Genomic DNA, 18,409 nt, shown 5'->3' with positions numbered 1-18,409 from the left:
TAAAATAAAATAAAATTAGGGTGGTTGGCTTTTGATTTGTGTATTGGGGGTGTTGTGGGGTTTGGGCGAAAGCGAATGAATGAAGTTAAGAAACTAAAAAGAGAAAAGAATATGCCATTGTTGTATTGTTTTGTTCCTCACAGACATTCTCAGATTCCCAACGTCGATACCCTCTTCTCTTCTCCCTCTTCTTAACAACATAACCAACCAACTTCTTAATTCTTACATCGCACGCTTTTTCACAGGTTTCAATAACAACAACAATTCATTCATTCAAATTTCAAATTTCAATCAATCAAGGTTTCTCTCTCTCTCTCTCTCTCTCTCTCTCTCTCTCTCTTACGATTGCATTCGAACATGTTCCTTTATGCTTCGTTTTCTTCTTCTATCTCCTTCTTACGTATACATATATTTCGTCAATAAGCTTTTGCTTCTTTTTACTTTCAAACATTTTCCTTCCCAATTCTTGTTACAACATTTTCTAATAAGGTAATAAACAAAATTAAGATTTATAATTATTATACAAGAGGAATTAGGGTTTTGTTTTCTTACCTCTAATTTTATTGTAATAATTCTTATTTATTGTTTGATTATTTGAATTTCTGTTAAGTATTTTTTATTTTTATAGGACCTAAGTTTGTTGTTTTCTTAAATTTAGTTATTGTTCTTAACAACTTGTGATACTCTGTTATTTTAATCATGATCGTTTCCCCGTTGTTCTGTTGCACTCTGATGTTGACATTTTTTAATCACGACTATAAACTTGTTGTCAGAATGTTTAGATATGGAACTATAGAGTGGAATTCATTTATTAGGAAGAAAAAAATTTTAATTATTGACAAAGAATTTGTCATAATCTTGGAGGAGAATTTGATGTATATATATAGAATAGGAAAAGGACCACCTGCGGTTGTATTTTAGTTTAATTGATAAAGGTTTTCGGTTGAACTGACAGGATTTACTTACATAGCCTTAAATAGTTAGTTACCTCATGTAACACCGACACTTCTGATTGATGCCGTGTCAGGTGTCCAAAACGTGTGTGATTACATTCAATTAATTCATTTTCTTAATTTTTTGCCCATGTCGACGTGACAGTGTCTGTATGGTGTATGGTGTCTGTGTTAGCGTTTTGTAGATAGTTATTGTGACGATTCTTGTTTTTTCTTCTTTACATAGAGTTTTTATGCCATGCATATAGTACTTAATCAAACATCGAATTTCAACTTGGTTTATCTTTTTTTTCCCAGAAAGAAAATTAAAGTTAGATTATTGTTCTGAGACGCCCTGTTGCCACTAATACTGAGACTGAGACTATTATTATTTTCATCTTGTGCAGGATTCTTCTGTCGCCGTTCTCTATGGTTTTCTGGAACTGCTAAAATAAGCTTTACTGCAAGAATTTAGGTTCATTGTATTGGTCATTTTTAAAAGATTGGAAATGGTATCTGATAAGCACTCTGCGGGTCTTCTTGATACACTGAAAATGGAGAGGGTCAGAACTATTCTGACCCACACTTATCCTTACCCTCATGAACATTCCCGCCATGCTATAATTGCTGTTGCCGTGGGTTGCCTTTTTTTCATCTCATCCGACAATATGCATACTCTTGTAGAAAAATTAGATAACAATATTAAATGGTGGTCTATGTATGTCTTCTTGTTTGGGTTCTTCTATTTCTTTTCATCACCATTTTTGGTTAAGACTATCAAGCCGAGTTATTCAAATTTCAGTCGATGGTAAGTTTATTTAACAAATGTATCACTGTGTATGTACATGTGTTATTATGTATGTTTATGAAAAATAATCTACTGGATCGGAAATGATTTGGCGTCCACTTTGCAGGTACATAGCCTGGATTTTAGTGGCAGCAGTGTACCATCTTCCTAGTTTTCAGTCAATGGGGGTGGATATGAGAATGAATCTATCTTTGTTTTTGACGATATATATCTCATCCATTGTGTTTCTTCTTGTTTTCCACATTATTTTTTATGGCCTCTGGTATATTGGCTTTGTTTCACGTGTAGCTGGAAAGAGACCAGAGATCTTGACTATTCTTCAAAACTGCGCCGTAAGTTAGGAACATGCTTTTTTGTTCCTTAGAGGACTCAACATCATTCTGATGCCTTTCTTTTAAATAAATAATAGGTACTTAGTGTGGCATGCTGTGTATTTTATAGTCATTGTGGAAACCGTGCCATGTTAAGAGAAAGACCGCTTGAGCGAAAAAATTCAAACTGGTTTTCTTCTTTTTGGAAGAAAGAAGAGAGAAACACATGGCTTGCAAAGTTTCTTCGGATGAATGAGTTGAAGGACCAGGTTTGCTCATCGTGGTTTGCTCCAGTTGGATCTGCAAGTGATTATCCACTTTTGTCAAAGTGGGTTATTTATGGAGAGGTGACTAATTAATTAATATAATCATATAATTTATACCTTCTTGTGTATTAAATCATAGTATCTGTTATCGGTGGTGGTCCTTTACATATTGTGATGCAAGAAATATTTTTATGTTTTAGATAGCCTGCAATGGTTCATGTCCTGGTTCATCAGATGAGATTTCCCCCATCTACTCACTTTGGGCTACATTTATTGGGCTTTACATAGCAAATTATGTGGTTGAAAGGTCAACAGGGTGAGTAATTTTTTTATGTGCTAAACATTGTTATATTTCTGCATGTTAGTATGATTATTTGTTTTACGTGGTCCAAAGTCTTGGAATTGTATTGTAAAATCCTTGTGATATATTGTTTTTTTCTTCTAGAAGTTAGTCACGTGAAAACAATATCTTTTAACAAACTGTAAGAGATGTCAGTTTTAGTTCTTGGTTTGGCAGACTGCTATTGAACATATCTGAAATTTACCGCCTGGATTTCTTGTGAATCTTTTAATACGAATTAGTGTTCTTTTTTATTTTTTTCAAGCCACCCCAATGAGTTTTTCAGAATAAAATTAGTTTAATTTGTTTCTATAGAATAGTCTTTTTGTAATGCATCTATTAGTTATAGTTGTTTTATTTTTGCAATAGTGTTTTTCTAGACCATAGTTACCTGCAAAAGGCAATGCACAACAGTGCCATGATATGAGCCTCCGCACAACAGTACACTAAGAGCAATAATTATTATGGGAGATATTACATTGTATCAATATTTGTTTTCTCATTATTCAAATATCTTTGGTTTTTATGGCTTAAAAATCAACAGTTGGGCTCTCACTCACCCACTATCTGTTAAAGAATCTGAGAAGTTAAAGAAGAAGCAGATGAAACCTGAATTTTTGGACATGGTTCCTTGGTATTCTGGGTATGTATATAAAATGTTTTTTTCCATGTTACTTTTATTGTCATATTTTAAGGGGGTGGTGGAGGTGATCTTGATTGTGTGGATACACTTGCTAAATGATGCAGAACATCTGCTGATTTATTCAAAACAGTTTTTGATCTCCTTGTATCAGTGACCGTGTTCGTTGGCCGTTTTGACATGCGAATGATGCAGGTAGTGTTTTTATATTTCCTTGCCTATTGTTCATAATATTCTATCAATATGCCATTTAAGCTTGAAGTGCTTAGCATACAATATTACATTCTATATAGTATTACGCTGCAAACAGTGTGACAACAAGTGTTTGCACTTTGCATACCTTCAAGTGATTTTAGTTACTCCAAATGTGGTGTCATATAATGTTGAAATTGCCGTTATTGATCTCGTATCTGGTATTTTCTTCTATAAGAATAATACAAGTTGCAAGCCTGAAATGTGGATATGAAAGCATAAGAATCATACAGGAAAAAGTATTTTCTTATATGAAGAAGCTTGCTTTGTTTTAACCCATTGTTTTATTGCAAGAAGGCCATGTACTTGTATGTGATGGTATATTGAGTCTTATTTTCATTGGCAGGCAGCAATGAGTAGGGCTGAAGATGGAACGCAGCAACGCGACCTTCTATATGATCATTTTAGCGAGAAGGATGATTTTTGGTTTGACTTTATGGCTGATACTGGTGACGGTGGGAACTCATCTTATGCTGTTGCACGGCTACTTGCAAGGCCTTCAATTCGTACACTAAAAGATGATTCTGAGGTTACTTTACCACGCGGTGACTTGCTACTTATCGGGGGTGATCTTGCGTATGTTGCTTATTCATTGTGGCTATCAGAACGTCTTTTGATCGATCATTATATGTTAATTGAAAGCTTCTTTTTAGTGATTAGTTAACTCCATTTAATGCATGTGATTCTTGATTCTGAATTGCTAGATCTAAAATCAAATCACGCATAATAAAATCCTGTGTCTGCTTTCTGTAGTTTTGTACATCTGTGAAGGGATATAGAATCCCTATTAGAAAGTAGATCAGTTGGAGGGTGCAAATGGTTAGAGGTAGAGAGAGGCAACTTGTTGTCTTGTTCTAGCTTCAATAATTGTGTTTATGTTAAGGGAAAAAGTATTATTTTCATGGTAGTTTCATTTTCTATAGATTTTAGTGTCTATCAATTTTTCAGTTCCTACTTTAATTTTAAGAAATTGGGAGTATTTCAGAAGTGGTGTGTATCGAACATGTAGTTTCTGGAACATGAGTTATATAGTAGAAAAAATATTTATATTGAATTTCATATAGTGACCTGGTTTCCTTACCAAAAAAAAATATATATATAGTGACCTGGTTTGTGAATTTTAATTCAAGCTTTTATTGCATAAAAAAAAAATCAAGCTTTTATAGATTATGGAGCATGATTTTGCAAATCCACCACCACTACCACCCTCTCTTTGAAAGTCTCTGTAGCTTGGCTAATATATATATTTTTTTATAAGCAAATGTTAGTGGCTAATTTGTTAGGAGAGGGAACTTGTTAACAACTTAGATTAAACCCCGGCCCTCCTTCTTAATATTCCTTCATGGTCCCTAGTCCCTACCCATACCACCGGGCTACACCTTTGGGGATGGCTAATATTAACTTTATATCTTAGCTTGCTTTGATATTGACTACTGATTTGCTTCACTCCTTTGGACGGGACTTGGATAACTAACTGGTGGAGCTTTTATGTAAAACTTGATTGGCGGGACTTGTTTGAAATTTGTTAGTGTGATGGAACTCACCTAGATTACTTTTATAACCGACCAAAAAGATTTTTGTCGTGTCATTTGGAGATTAACTCATTTTCTTTTATTTTTTTTAGTGTTCTGTTGCTATTTTTGTATTCAAGGGCCTGTTTGTACTGTTACAGGTATCCTAATCCATCAACATTTACATATGAAAGACGTCTGTTTGTTCCCTTTGAGTATGCTCTCCAACCTCCTCCTTCATATAAAGCTGAGCAGATAGCTGTGAATAAGCCCTTTGGAGATAAACTGAAACAGTACGATGGACCTCAGTGTTTCGTTATTCCTGGAAACCATGGTTAGTTTTTAGCTCGGTTTGAGCCTCACCTTCAAGGAGTTCATTAAATTTTCACAGTTTTCCTTGTTTGTATATTATTGTTGCTTCATTATTTTTCATTAATTGTCATTGTTATTATTGTTTGCTTTACAGACTGGTTTGATGGACTTCAGACTTTTATGAGGTATATATGTCATAGGAGTTGGTTAGGTGGATGGCTAATGCCTCAGAGAAAAAGTTACTTTGCTTTGCAACTCCCTAAACGGTGGTGGGTTTTTGGGCTTGACCTTGCTCTTCATGGTGACATTGATGTGTACCAATTCAAATTCTTTACTGAACTGATAATGGAAAAGGTAAAATAATGTCTGTTTCTTCACTTTTATATTTATATGATGTATAATTTAATGTTCACTTCTTAAGGTCTGGTGTCTAATGTGATTTTACTTATGCATTTTATACATAATTCTTTGCCTTTTTTATTACTAGTAATTATTTGTTGTTGCCATTGGTTTGATATGAAATGAAAAATTGAATTATGTTTCTTAATTCGTGTGTCATTTACTAAAGTGGCTTAAATTGTGAGATGGAGGGAGTAACTAACATAGCTATTAGCTAGTAATTTAAGATACGTTGTAAATTTGTAATTCCTATTAGCTAATGGAGTGTTCTGTTATCTTTCAGTTCGACAGTTACTGTAACTGGAATATGTATAAATAACTTTAGCTTGTTTCCATTCAATATTCTAATTCAATATACTGAAATCATAATCACAGAAACAGTTTCCATATTCTCTCTCTCTCTCTCTCTCTCTCTCTCTCTGTTCCCTACTTTTATCACTGAACTATCCTTCATGCATGCTGTGCAAACTCCAAGGATTTAACTTGCACAAAAGGGGCTAATGGAATCTGTTTTATCATTAGGCTAGTGACATTTGCTGTCCTTTTTTTAAAAAAAAATAAAAATAAAAATTTGATTATGAACTTCTTTTCGAATGTCAGTCCTGTTCTACAAGTACCAGATATTTGATAAACTGTTTTTAATGTTGGTTACTTTCTGAATTCACAATATAGACGAGAGTGGATTCTCTCCATTGGAATTTTCTAAATTTTTCTCAATTGTTACATAACCACCTTCAAACATGAGAGTGAAAAAGAGAGATGATTGAATTGAATGGTAGATATATAACAATTGAGAAAAATTGAGAAAATTGCAATGGAGAGAATCCACTCTCAATATAGACCCACCTTTTGTCTCTATACTTGCTGTATGCCTCATTTTTTGACCTGTATAAGTGTTGAACATACCTGCTTACATGACTTGTTATCAACTTAGATTCAAGAGGACGACTCTGTGATCGTTATAACTCACGAACCTAATTGGCTTACTGACTGGTATTGGAGCGATGTTACTGGGAAGAATATTTCACACCTGATTTGTGATTATTTGAAAGGAAGGTGTAAGCTTCGAATGGCTGGGGACTTGCATCATTACATGCGTCATTCACATGTAAAATCAGATGGCCCTGTCCATGTCCACCATCTTCTTGTAAATGGTTGTGGTGGAGCATTTTTACATCCGACCCATGTTTTCAGTAAATTTGATAAACTTGATGGAGTTTCCTATGAATGCAAGGCTGCATATCCTTCCTTTGAAGATTCGAGCAGGGTATGTAGAATGTTAACAGTTTCTTACTATATTCCCTTAAATTGTAAGCACTAAATGTTAGGTTTCTATATATGTTGATATTATGGGTGTAACATTTTCTTTTCTATATATTTTTTTTTTTAATTTAATGCAGATTGCATTAGGAAATATCCTTAAGTTTCGGAAGAAGAACTGGCAATTTGATTTTATCGGTGGCATCATATATTTTCTCCTAGTATTTTCAATGTTTCCGCAAGTGAGTTCCTCCATTTCTTTGGCATTATTGAGTTTTATTATGTTTTCAATGCTAATTTAGTCAGTGGATACTTAAATTATAAAATGATATATTTCGTCACTAATACACAACTGCCTTCTTTTGCTTAATTTGTAGTGTGAGCTGAATCACATTCTCAATGATGATGCATTTTCTGGTCAATTAAAGAGTTTCTTTGGTACTGTGTGGAATGGGTTTATATATATCCTACAGCACTCTTGTGTGTCATTTGTGGGAGCGTTAGTATTACTAATTTCAGCATATTCTTTTGTTCCACCCAAGTTGTCACGGAAGAAACGAGCAATGGTTGGAATTCTTCATGTTTCTGCCCACCTCGCTGCAGCTCTGATTCTTATGTTGCTTCTTGAAATAGGCATTGAAATATGCATCCGCCATGATTTGCTGGCGACTTCAGGTTCATTTTTTTGTTCTTGTTGAATGAGTTGTATAACTCTGTGTGTGTGTGTTTGTAACTTTTATGCACTGCCTTGGTTGATAAATTATCCCTCTGGTCTCATACATAAGCAAAAATAACTACTTTCACATCCATTAAAAAACGGTTATTCTCATCCGATGTTCTAAAGTAATAAAAAAAATCGTATTTTCCATAAATAATAGCGTTAATCATAGTTTTTTTTAAACAACCAATGTTAGTAATTAATATTGTCTGTTTTTGTCGTGGGTGGGAATTGAACACCTGACCTCCTTATCACTCCAATCCCTTTAACATAGCACTTTTTTGCTGACTTGGCACTGTGCCATGTGCCAGTTTCATTCCAAATTTCCAAATGTATTGAAAAAGAACGTCCTATCATTTTTTATTACAAATAATATTACCACATCAGCCCCAAACTTATAACTATAAGGTTACTTAAATGCATCCTACCAATCTTTGTAAACTTTAAGATGCTTTGGTCAATTCCATATGGCACAAGAACTGCTAATCTTCAGTATTCGTGTGGTTAGGAGTTTGATACTTTGTAAATTAGGGCTGTGTTGATGTAACCTATATTGATTATAATGACAAGTTTTTTTTTTTTTTGGTTATGATCCAGGGTATCACACTTTATATCAGTGGTATCAATCTGTGGAAAGTGAACATTTTCCGGATCCAACTGGCCTCAGAGCTCGTATAGAACAATGGACATTTGGTTTTTATCCAGCTTGTATAAAGTATTTAATGTCTGCTTTTGATGTGCCAGAGGTATGAAAGTTCTTTAGACTTTTTCAGTTCTGATTGTTTTTTATAATGGATAGTATCATGAAGATTATTTTCGCAGGTCATGGCTGTCTCTCGAAACACTATTTGCAAAAATGGATTAGAGTCTCTTTCCAGAGGGGGTGCCATAATCTATTATGCTTCTGTCTTTCTTTACTTTTGGGTTTTCTCTACTCCTGTTGTTTCCTTGGTGTTTGGGAGCTACTTATATATTTGCATTAACTGGCTTCATTTACACTTCGACGAAGCCTTCTCATCTCTCAGAATAGCTAATTACAAATCATTCACACGATTTCACATCAATTCTGATGGTAATCTTGAAGTTTTTACTCTCGCGGTTGATAAGGTAAGCAACTATTTTTTGTTGGTGTACTGTTTTATTTTATGTAAAGCAAGGTATAGAATTGGTTCAGTTTAGAATCATTAGGTAACAGAGATATCTATAACTTCGATTGTCATTGCTTTTTGCTTTGCTTTGCTTTGATTGTTTTTTTTTTTTAGATTCCTCATTTTCTAAACCTTCGCAATTACTTTTCTTCCACATTGTTTTTTTTGCCGAGTGTGCTCAATGATTTATTTGTCCCCTTCCCCCTCATGTTCATTAATCTCCTTTACAACGTTTGCCTTAATGTGTTCGTTAATCTGATTTTTGTTGTCTGTGCAACAAAAGTTGATAGTTTACTCAAGTTTATTAAACAATGTTTTTCCATTTGTAGGTTCCTAAGGATTGGAAGCTTGATTCTGATTGGGATAGGGAGATGAAAAATCCACAAATTTCGAGCCATTTGAGAAGCTTTCCGAGCAAATGGAGGGCGTCCGTTTCCAACCAGGATCCAGTACATACAGTCAAAATTGTTGATCATTTTGTTATTGATCGAACTGATGATAAGAATAAGAATGAATGTGGTACTGATTCTAACGGGCTAGATCAATGATTTATTGATTTGGTTGTCCTATTTGTAATATTATTTAGGAAGCAATTTGAAGAAATGAAAAGTAGATCAACACTTTCCACATCTCTTCTACTTTCTACTTTTTTTGCAAAGTGAGATGGTGACCAATCTTAGGGTAAGGCCGTTGAGGAAGGTGCTGGTGAGCCTAGAAAATCATACCTAGGATTTAGGGACAGGTAAGTATGAGCCTTCACTCTTCTTTTTTCAAATGTTTAGCAAAAATATATTCATGTAGATTGTAATATTGTTAAAATCTCTTGTAACACTTAGTAGTATAATTTTGCATGGTAGAAGTTGGACTTCATTCTATTTTGCATTCCCAACACCTCACTTGAAAAATTTATGCACTTGAAAGATATATGGAAGCTATACTTGAAAGATACTCCCTTCAGCCACAAATATAAGCAAAACTGCACTTTTCAGATTCATTAAATAGCTGATGTATTTGGTTTGTATTATAGTCCAAATATATCAATTATCCAATGAATCTAAAAAATGCAATTTTGCTTATAATTGTGGCCGGAGGGAGTAATGCTTTACAACACTATTTAGATTTTAAAAATATATAGCTACCATGTATCCTTCAAGTAAAATAAATAAATAGAATCATACATATAGTTCAAGCTATTGTCTTTGTACAATTTGATTAGTCTGTGTAGAGAAAACTCTGATAAGGGGTCCCTTTTAATGCTTCTTGTACTTCATCCCAATTTTCAATTTGCTTTGACAATGGTGCAGTGTGAATCTTAAACTGATGGCTTTGCAAATCTCTATATGGCAATCTTAGAAATTCTTGAACATCCTTCAGTTTCTGATGATGAAAATTGAAATGTATATGTATGAATATTTAAATAGTGAATAATTTAAATAAATTATGTTTTATTTTTTATCCATAAATACTACATTAAAAGCTAGCCAAATTATTTGAGTATGATTAAAATTAAATAATTTTAGTAGTAATTACCGTTGGATTTTTTAGATCTTCATAGTAGAGAACAATGTGATGAGTATTATTGAAGTATTCAATTGCTTTTGCAGCTATCTCTTCTGTTTGCTTTAGCTCTATCATTAGTGATGTGGTATTGATCCGTGGCTTGTAAATAGCAAGAACTTCAGCCTGCCATATATAGTACCAATTAAAAATAATAATTTAATTTCACTTTTGAAATTAACACAAGATTAATTACCACAAGTTTACCTTGTCATTTATAATATTTAGTATAAATCTACCTCTTTTGATGCACTTTGGTTATAAGTCTAACGTATTTATTTAAAGATATAAAATAAGATAAATTATACACATAATGATAAAGGAATAAAGGACAAGAGGATACCTCTATTGTGGAGTGGACATGAGATTTGTGGGTTCCATTGAGTGGCTTGGCATATTTGTCATAGGAATTTGCTAACACAGATACTACTCTACGTAAGAAATTCCTTCTTAAAAGGAATATTGCAAAAACTCCTTTACTTTGGAAATATTCCTCTATCTCCTTATGATGCTTCATCAAACCCTATAAAAATATTTATTTCTTCTTTTAGCATCTATATGAGCTATATGAGACACCAAATAACACTTTTTTTTTAATACTTGGTTAGGTAAAAATGATGTAATATTCAAAAAAATGAGAACTACATGATTAAATTGAATCCATGTAATTTTTTATCCAATAAGTCATTTTTATGTATAAAAATAATTATTTGAACAAAAATTATTTTAAAAATTTTCAACCATTTGTTATAGATTTTTAAAAATGTAAAATCTAAAAACAGCTTTTAATGGAAAAAATTTGTATAATTTTTCCGTAGATATGCCACAATTACAGTGATCCACGGTATTATCAAACATAAGCTAATTAAGCACCTGATTAAGCATCCACTTGAATCCCACAGCAGCATTGCATTGATTCTTGGAAGCACTAGTAAACCAATCAAGATTGTACACCTTATCCATTGTCTTTAAAATTGATGAAACATTTTCCCTTCTTTTGGCTTTAGAAAATATTTCTCCATTGGAACTTATATTAATGTGACTATTCAAAAGTGTCTCAAACCATCCACTCCCAGATCTTTGCATTGATATGATGCAGAAATATCGCACAGGATTGCAACCACACTCCTCCCTGCCCAATTCCATAAATTCAATTCAACTATTAGTTTATACATCAATTCGATAATCATATGTTATTAGTTGACAAATATTGATTGAAGGCAAATATATATGATTCTTCCAAACATACACATGCTATTAACTAGGTGACAAAATACTTATGTTCCACGAACTAGACCAATGGTAGTTAAGTCTAGTAGAAAGTTTTAATTCCTCGTATCGATGGTGAACTATGATTTATATCATTGTTCAAAGAAGCGTCAGACGACTCTGAACAATGGGTCAAATAGAATTGACTTTGATGCGAAAAGATGTTCACCTAATTATATAAACATTTATGTGTAAACGGACGGACAAACATGCATGTGTGTGTTTACCTGTTGAAAGTTTTTGGGTGTGGATAATGCAAGTAGGGGAGATCGAATTCTTCGACAAGAGAAGGATGACATGAATGGTTTGTGAATGATCTTAGTTCCAACAACTTGGTGCTTGTGCGAATGAGATCAACCATAGGTTGCTCTAAATTAATTGAGCAAATGTATATTGTATAAACAGTAGCTAACATTAAAACTGCCAACTTCAATGTCAATGAAGATTTCTTCTTAATAGATTTGATGTCCACATCATAGTCCTGAAAATATTGGAATGGTTAATTACCATGTCATTATGATTTATGAACTTGTTTTAACTAACCAACAAATCAGTATAAAGACATTAAGACAAAACAGAAAAACATAACAATAGTGTGTTCTTATTACCTTGTTGAGGACAAATGGTTCTTCAATCATGTTTGGTGGCAACAGAAATAAAGACAAAAGACAAAGAGTGCCCTTTAATTTGTTATACCTCTAATGTTGTGTTTTGTCATTGCCATGTTTGTTGATGAGGTTGACTGAATTCAGAGTTTTCGAGGTTTCCACGTGAAACATAACGTTGATCAAGCAACCTGGTCGTGCTGCTGTGTAATCAAGTTGCTTATTATTTTTCAGCTTATAATATAGTTGTTAATGGAATTAGATTCATTTTTTTTTTTTTTAAAGTAGTTTTTTTACGCAAGTTTTTAAAAGTAGTTTGGTAGTTAGAATTATAAGTGGAGAATCTTGTGACTGAACTCAAGCCCTGCATATTACAATATTTCTACCAATTGAGCTATACTTACCGGAACGGAATTGGATCCATTCTATCTTTTTTTTTTGTATTAACTTTCTAGTTTCAGTAAGTAAATTTTGACAAAAAATTGTTCCCATCTAATATGAATTCAATCCATCTAATATTTTTTTAAAAATCCAATGAATAACTAACTTTTTTTAGATGAAAATTTAACTAATGCACCTTAAACTTTGAAAACAGTTTTATAACTGAATTAGAGTTTATTTTTTATTTCTCTTCATTTAATTAGGGATATTTTTATGAAAATTTAACTAATGCACCTTGAACTTTGAAAAGAGTTTTATAAAATGGGACAAATATTTGGAAAAAAAAAATGTCTTATATATTGAATTTTATGTGTAGCAGATGAATTATATAGAATTTTTACTGTGGATTATTTTGATCATACACTACTATACAAATTTATCCGATCCATCCTAATAACATTTCTGTTTATATATGTCAGTAGGTGTCACAATAACTTGATAATTTAATATTCCATGGAGAAGAAAACAGCTGAAAAGTAAACTTAATAGATTCCATTCGACTCCATGATAGGAAACAGAAAAACAGTGGAAAAAGTCACCCTGTTATGAGTCAAGAGAAGATATCAACTGGATTTAATAATAAAAAACACAAGCTGATGAGTGAGTGCTTAATGCTTATGCACCTAACCAATCGTGTATCAGAAATAGTGTGGACGAGAAATTAAAAATCTTAAGTAATGCTGAAACATCTCTATTGGAAAAAATTGTCTTATCTTATCCACTGGCTGGCTATACAGTTAAAGACTTAAAGTCCATATCAATGAGGATTGGCAAATCCATAACAGATAGCTTTGGAAAAAACATTAAAATCACCATAAATGCGAGGCGTGACGACAGTAATATTTGCTGCAACAAAAAAGGCTGCCAAGCTACAGTTAACGCCCTCGAACTGCCCACTATCCTACATAGTAACAGTCGACCACTTAGGCTGAATTAATAGTCCAATTGAACCACCACACAATTTATAATTGAAGTTGCAATGAAATGCTGGATCCAAAAAAATGCAATCAAATGTAAGAAATGGACATTATATATGTCGCTTACGAATGGAATAAATAATACATTATAACTGAATGCACCAAAACATTTGGGATTGACCCTTCCAGATCCTCTATAAATTAAAAGCAGTGATTTCAAAAGTTGAAGGAAGAACATAACATTTAGAAGGCTTACCATAAAAAAGTCAGTGCTATTAACAAAAAAAGAAAACAGAGAGCCAGCCAGTCTCTTCATAAGATTATCAGACGAACAATCTGTCCCATATACTGAAATGACTTTTTTGTTTCTCTTAAACATTTATTTTTTTCCTCCCGAGACCAATGCTGCACAAAATACAATCACACATAAAAAGTAAGTGTAATGCAACATCTAAACATTATATTAGTAAAGCCACAATTAAAGAATTCCTAGTAAGATATCTACCTCTGAAAGCACATTAAGCTTCTCGCGTACATCTTTCAGCATTTCCTGTACATCTCCTTCCCATTTGCAGATCTCCAGCTCCTTACCTTTCAGGAGCTTTTCAGAAACCTACTAGCAACAGCAACAGAATGATATGCTTAAAAAAAGTCTTGATGGTTTCAAAATATGTACATAATTAAGACCTTAGAGAGTTAAAGTAAGGAATCGTCAGGTCTGATTCAGAGTTGACTACCGGATTTCCCATCTACGCACACACACACACAAACATAATATATACACATTTGTGTGCACAAACACCTACATACTGCTTTCGTCTATTATCTTTCTGTCAAATTCAAAAATCTATGGTATCATGTGTAACAACCCAAATCTGGGTTGTTACATCATGCAATTCATCAGTTGAAATCGGATTCTCTTTTTCCAAGCTAGTGCAAATAGAACTCCAACTATTTTAGCTAATCAAATACTCTTCTAACTTATTATCCAAAAATACAATCAAATCAAATTATCAACTAATTTAATCCATCCATCATTAATTCATTGACTCACTAAGCTCTTAAACTGATATAAATCATCTGCCTCCTTTACATTGCTAGTTACCAGTTCTTCTGAGTAAAAAATTGATTGCTTAGCAACAAAACAAAAAGGAAAAAGAAATTATCTTTTAAGTGACACTGGTTTCGCTTCTAATTGATAGAGAAAGTTGGATAAGTTTCTCAAGAAGCATGATAGAGCAGAGTTAACAGCAATAAAGAAGAGAATAGAAATCGTATTGATAAATTGAAATCAGAGAGTAAACTCTCATACAAAGTCCAGACCAAAGCGCCTCAGAGGGAAGAGAACATTCTCTCTGTCTGCCTACCACTATTTGGTTCCTAACTGAACGATAATGACATGAGTGAGCACTACTCAACTCCTCTTACTGGAATATCCCAACTGCCTGGTGGACAGATGGCACTTAACTTCTCTCCCTCTCCCTCATTCCCTTTCGTTTTCTTCCTCTCATAGACTCTCCACACTCTGGGCTTCTCCTGCCCTAAGCCCAGTAAAACACATCCATCTATTGGGTTAGACCCATTCAACACTTAAAAGAATCTTGTAATAACTATGGTTTTTTAAACAATTCGTACAAGTAGAAATTAGTTTTTACATCCCAATTTTGTCAACGCTGTCTCATAGGCTAATAGTAAGAAGTTTTTTGTGAGTAAAGGACTACAAGAGTTTAAAACAATAAAGTCTGGTTTTCTAGGAATGGACCCTGGGTATCCTCACAGTCGGTTCGTAGGACAAATCCTCGAGGGTATAGAATACCAATTACGAGATGACTCCTCTCCTAATAGATGCAGCTCTATTCTCATCATCAGGATTCAAACTCTAGACATATGGTTAAAGGACCCAAGTCAGTAGCTACTCGACCACACCTTGTTGGTCAAACAATAAATTCTCGTATAAGTTGAAATTAGCATCTATGTTTCAATTTTTCGAATGTTTAATTCACCATAAACATGTCTAATCTAATAAGGAACTTTTTGTGAGTAAAGAACCATAAAAGCTTCCCCTAACTAGATTGGATTCCCTTCCATTTAAGAGAGGAGAAAAGTGAGTACCTGCTTTACAATAACCTGGCTAGCAGATATATGAGAAAAATGGATATTGTAGAAATGGGAGAGAAACAAAGGCGGACTTTTTTCGGCAAGCTCCTCCAAATATTTCGCATATGCAATCCCACGAGTACTTGGATTGGGGATCTCAACACCTTCTTGCTTCAACCATTCTATATCCTTCAAAATCCCTTCAGATCTTTCCAATCCAGTTTTCCTCAAGTACGCAACTGCAATTTAAACAAACAAAGAAACCCATCATCATAACTAACAAAATGAAACCAAATCAAATCTAATCAAACAAGAAATAAACTTCACAAATGTTTTAGACTCTGAATAAACAACTTAATTAAGTATTTATAGAACAATCATGGTTTTAAATTGTCGTTGCAGTTACGTTGAACCTTAATATTGCAGTAAAGTTTGGCCAATGCAGTCAAAATTGCAGTTGTGACACCATTGCAGAGACCTCAAAAATTTGTTATATCGAGGCCGCAATTGCAGTTGAAGCTCGCAATGTAAAGCCATGACATGACCATAAGCACTAATCATATATATATGCAAGTATTTTTCTTAATCATAAAAGTGCTAATGTATAATCTATTTCTATAAAAATAAAATAAAGTCAAATTGTTTCCATTTAAGGTATAAGCTACTTTCATAAGCTATCCTAGAGAGCTTAAGAAAATAAGTTAAAAACACCTTATGAACATGTCATAAGTTGTTTCCATAAGCTCTCTCAAACTCTCAAAAGTGCTTATGTCAATAAATAACCTCAAATAAGACAATTCAAACAAGTCCTTGTTCATACTTCCAGTGACAGTTAACAAAAGCCATACCAGAAAATGCAATTATGTATAAGCTATTTCTGTAACAAAAAATAAAATAAAGTCAAAATGTTTCGACCTAAGGTATAAGTTGCACCTACTTTCATAAGCTATACCAGAAATTTTATAGAAATAAGCTAAAAACACATTGTGAGCATGTCATAAGTTGTTTCCATAAGCACTTCTGAACTCTCAAAAGTGCTTATGTTAGTAGTAAATAAGCTTAAATAAGTCAATTCAAATTCAAATTCAAACAAATTGAAACCAGAAAATGCAATTATTAAGTTGAAATTAATTATTGAATTAGAAGAAGAGTAACGAATTAGTGAACTTACATGAAACGTTATCGGAATCATCAATGAGACGTTCGAGTGTGGTGAAAACGAGTTGATTATCAACCAAGAATCGGATAAAGCCTACCATAGAAGGCTGCCACGTGTCAGGAAGTTGTTCTTGGCCGTCTTCTACTACGTAATTGGTGGTGATTTTGTCGTTGCGGAGTCGCATAGCAACGAATCTCATCTCTTCAGTGATTCCGGTGGATTCTCCGGGGTAAAGTTTCCGATATCGGTTTTTCTTTTTAAGTACCGATTGTTGATAAGAAGAAGAGGAGTTGTTATCGTTGTTGTTATCGTTATTGTTGTTGAGAACGATTCTCCTTCTTGTGATGTTGAAGTTAGTTGGATTAGGAAGTGTTGAAGGTTTAAACGGTAACCATAGTTGTAGTTGTGTGGGTTTCGCCGTTAACAGCATTGCAACTTTACGATACTATTCTACTCTTTCTGCTTGCAGATTCTGTCTAGTGTACTCTTCTTCTTGTGGGATATTTTCCGCGCTTAACCTCCAAATTTAGTGTATGATTGGTTTCAATTCTGGAGCATCCAGAATTGATTCTGAACGTGTAGAATTGATTTCGACTTGTTTGGTTTCTCAAAAGTAGAATTGATTCTACTTGAAGCTAGAAATCGTAGCTTCTGATTCTAGAATTGATTTTTACACTCAAATTTTTTGTTCAACTCACTTTTTCATGAATATATCCAAACATAAACCACTTCAGCTTAAAATCAATTTTGGCCAGAATCAATTTTACAGAATCAATTCTGCCAAAATCAATTCTCTCCGCCGCAGAACCAAACACAAGCTAAGTTTATTTTCATTTTGGCTAAATTGTAGTATTGGTAGTACGTTTTCTAATTGTGCGATTTTAGTCCCTAGATTCAAACGAGCGATTTTAGTCCCCACGTTTGCCTCCTTTTGCATTTCTTGATCCTTTGACTATTTTGACCAAAAAAATTTATGACATGAAATTTTGGTGACACATGTCTTAATCTTATTAGACAACCTAAAAAAAATATATTTAGCGAAAAAAATATTATTGTTTTTTAATTTTAGATTAATATTTTAACAAAAAAATATCAGGTGACCTTCCTTGAATTTTTTATTTTTTTTAATATTTTTTTGTAGGTTGCCCAATAAATTTAAGACATGTGTCACCAAAATTTCATGTCATCAATTTTTTTGTCAAAATAGTCAAATGGGCCAAGAAATGCAAAAGCGGGCAAACGTGGGGGACTAAAATCGCTCGTTTGAAACTAGGGGGACTAAAATCGCACAATTAGAAAACGTGGGGACCAAAACTGCAATTTAGCGTTTCATTTTTGAATAATAGAGTAATTACTCCATTACATTTATTTTTATGTAAAATAAAAAAGTTTTTTCTGAACAAGTGTAAAATAAAAAAGAAGACCTTTTTTATGAAGACCTTTTAGTTTGTTTGAGAAAACGAAAAA

General features: G+C 33.3%; 3 protein-coding genes across 6 annotated transcripts; 1 reads left to right on the top strand and 2 right to left on the bottom strand.

The window, feature by feature from the left end:
- Positions 1 to 26: 26 nt before the first annotated feature.
- Positions 27 to 9,767, top strand: LOC123898125. The gene is made up of 16 exons (XM_045949017.1): positions 27 to 300; positions 1,340 to 1,740; positions 1,847 to 2,072; positions 2,150 to 2,398; positions 2,518 to 2,633; positions 3,202 to 3,300; positions 3,405 to 3,492; positions 3,896 to 4,125; positions 5,222 to 5,394; positions 5,527 to 5,726; positions 6,706 to 7,038; positions 7,172 to 7,273; positions 7,409 to 7,706; positions 8,347 to 8,495; positions 8,572 to 8,856; positions 9,227 to 9,767. The coding sequence occupies exons 2-16, from the start codon at positions 1,442 to 1,444 to the stop codon at positions 9,443 to 9,445; spliced, it is 3,066 nt and encodes a 1,021-aa protein (XP_045804973.1). The 5' UTR covers positions 27 to 300; positions 1,340 to 1,441; the 3' UTR covers positions 9,446 to 9,767.
- Positions 9,768 to 10,109: 342 nt separating this feature from the next.
- Positions 10,110 to 12,619, bottom strand: LOC123898135. Its single transcript, XM_045949028.1, has 6 exons — positions 12,332 to 12,619; positions 11,951 to 12,204; positions 11,328 to 11,586; positions 10,798 to 10,977; positions 10,428 to 10,580; positions 10,110 to 10,274 (listed from the first exon to the last, which is right to left on the bottom strand). Exons 1-6 carry the CDS (start codon positions 12,359 to 12,361, stop codon positions 10,110 to 10,112), a joined length of 1,041 nt encoding a protein of 346 aa, XP_045804984.1. The 5' UTR covers positions 12,362 to 12,619.
- Positions 12,620 to 13,246: 627 nt separating this feature from the next.
- LOC123898145 (probable inactive heme oxygenase 2, chloroplastic) lies at positions 13,247 to 17,463 on the bottom strand. 4 transcript variants are annotated; one of them, XR_006805266.1, is made up of 5 exons: positions 16,955 to 17,463; positions 15,799 to 16,022; positions 14,192 to 14,299; positions 13,943 to 14,091; positions 13,247 to 13,756 (listed from the first exon to the last, which is right to left on the bottom strand). XR_006805266.1 is itself a non-coding variant. In XM_045949049.1 (4 exons), the coding sequence occupies exons 1-4, from the start codon at positions 17,370 to 17,372 to the stop codon at positions 13,999 to 14,001; spliced, it is 843 nt and encodes a 280-aa protein (XP_045805005.1). In that variant the 5' UTR covers positions 17,373 to 17,463; the 3' UTR covers positions 13,465 to 13,998. The 4 variants fall into 4 exon arrangements, 1 of the variants encoding a protein (XP_045805005.1); XR_006805267.1 differs by having other exon boundaries at positions 13,247 to 13,670; XR_006805268.1 differs by having other exon boundaries at positions 13,247 to 13,665.
- Positions 17,464 to 18,409: the final 946 nt, after the last annotated feature.

This window comes from Trifolium pratense, linkage group LG1 (genome assembly GCF_020283565.1).
Source record: "Trifolium pratense cultivar HEN17-A07 linkage group LG1, ARS_RC_1.1, whole genome shotgun sequence".
Taxonomy (NCBI): Eukaryota; Viridiplantae; Streptophyta; class Magnoliopsida; order Fabales; family Fabaceae; genus Trifolium; species Trifolium pratense.
This window is presented reverse-complemented; position numbering and strand designations above follow the sequence as displayed.

What these genes read in the sequence shown, in the direction of transcription:
- LOC123898125 (XM_045949017.1), top strand. Translation starts at nt 1,442, where the DNA reads ATGGTATCTGATAAGCACTCTGCGGGTCTTCTTGATACACTGAAAATG. An exon ending in GTGGTTGAAAGGTCAACAGG is followed by an intron (nt 2,634 to 3,201) that starts GTGAGTAATTTT and finishes AAAAATCAACAG; the next exon opens with TTGGGCTCTCACTCACCCAC. An exon ending in TGATTTGCTGGCGACTTCAG is followed by an intron (nt 7,707 to 8,346) that starts GTTCATTTTTTT and finishes GTTATGATCCAG; the next exon opens with GGTATCACACTTTATATCAG.
- LOC123898135 (XM_045949028.1), bottom strand. Translation starts at nt 12,361, where the DNA reads ATGATTGAAGAACCATTTGTCCTCAACAAG. An exon ending in CACCCAAAAACTTTCAACAG is followed by an intron (nt 11,587 to 11,950) that starts GTAAACACACAC and finishes GGAATTGGGCAG; the next exon opens with GGAGGAGTGTGGTTGCAATC. An exon ending in TCAAGTGGATGCTTAATCAG is followed by an intron (nt 10,978 to 11,327) that starts GTGCTTAATTAG and finishes ATATTTTTATAG; the next exon opens with GGTTTGATGAAGCATCATAA.
- LOC123898145 (XM_045949049.1), bottom strand. Translation starts at nt 17,372, where the DNA reads ATGCTGTTAACGGCGAAACCCACACAACTACAACTATGGTTACCGTTT. An exon ending in GCCAGGTTATTGTAAAGCAG is followed by an intron (nt 14,300 to 15,798) that starts GTACTCACTTTT and finishes TGTTGCTAGTAG; the next exon opens with GTTTCTGAAAAGCTCCTGAA. An exon ending in AGCTTAATGTGCTTTCAGAG is followed by an intron (nt 14,092 to 14,191) that starts GTAGATATCTTA and finishes TATTTTGTGCAG; the next exon opens with CATTGGTCTCGGGAGGAAAA.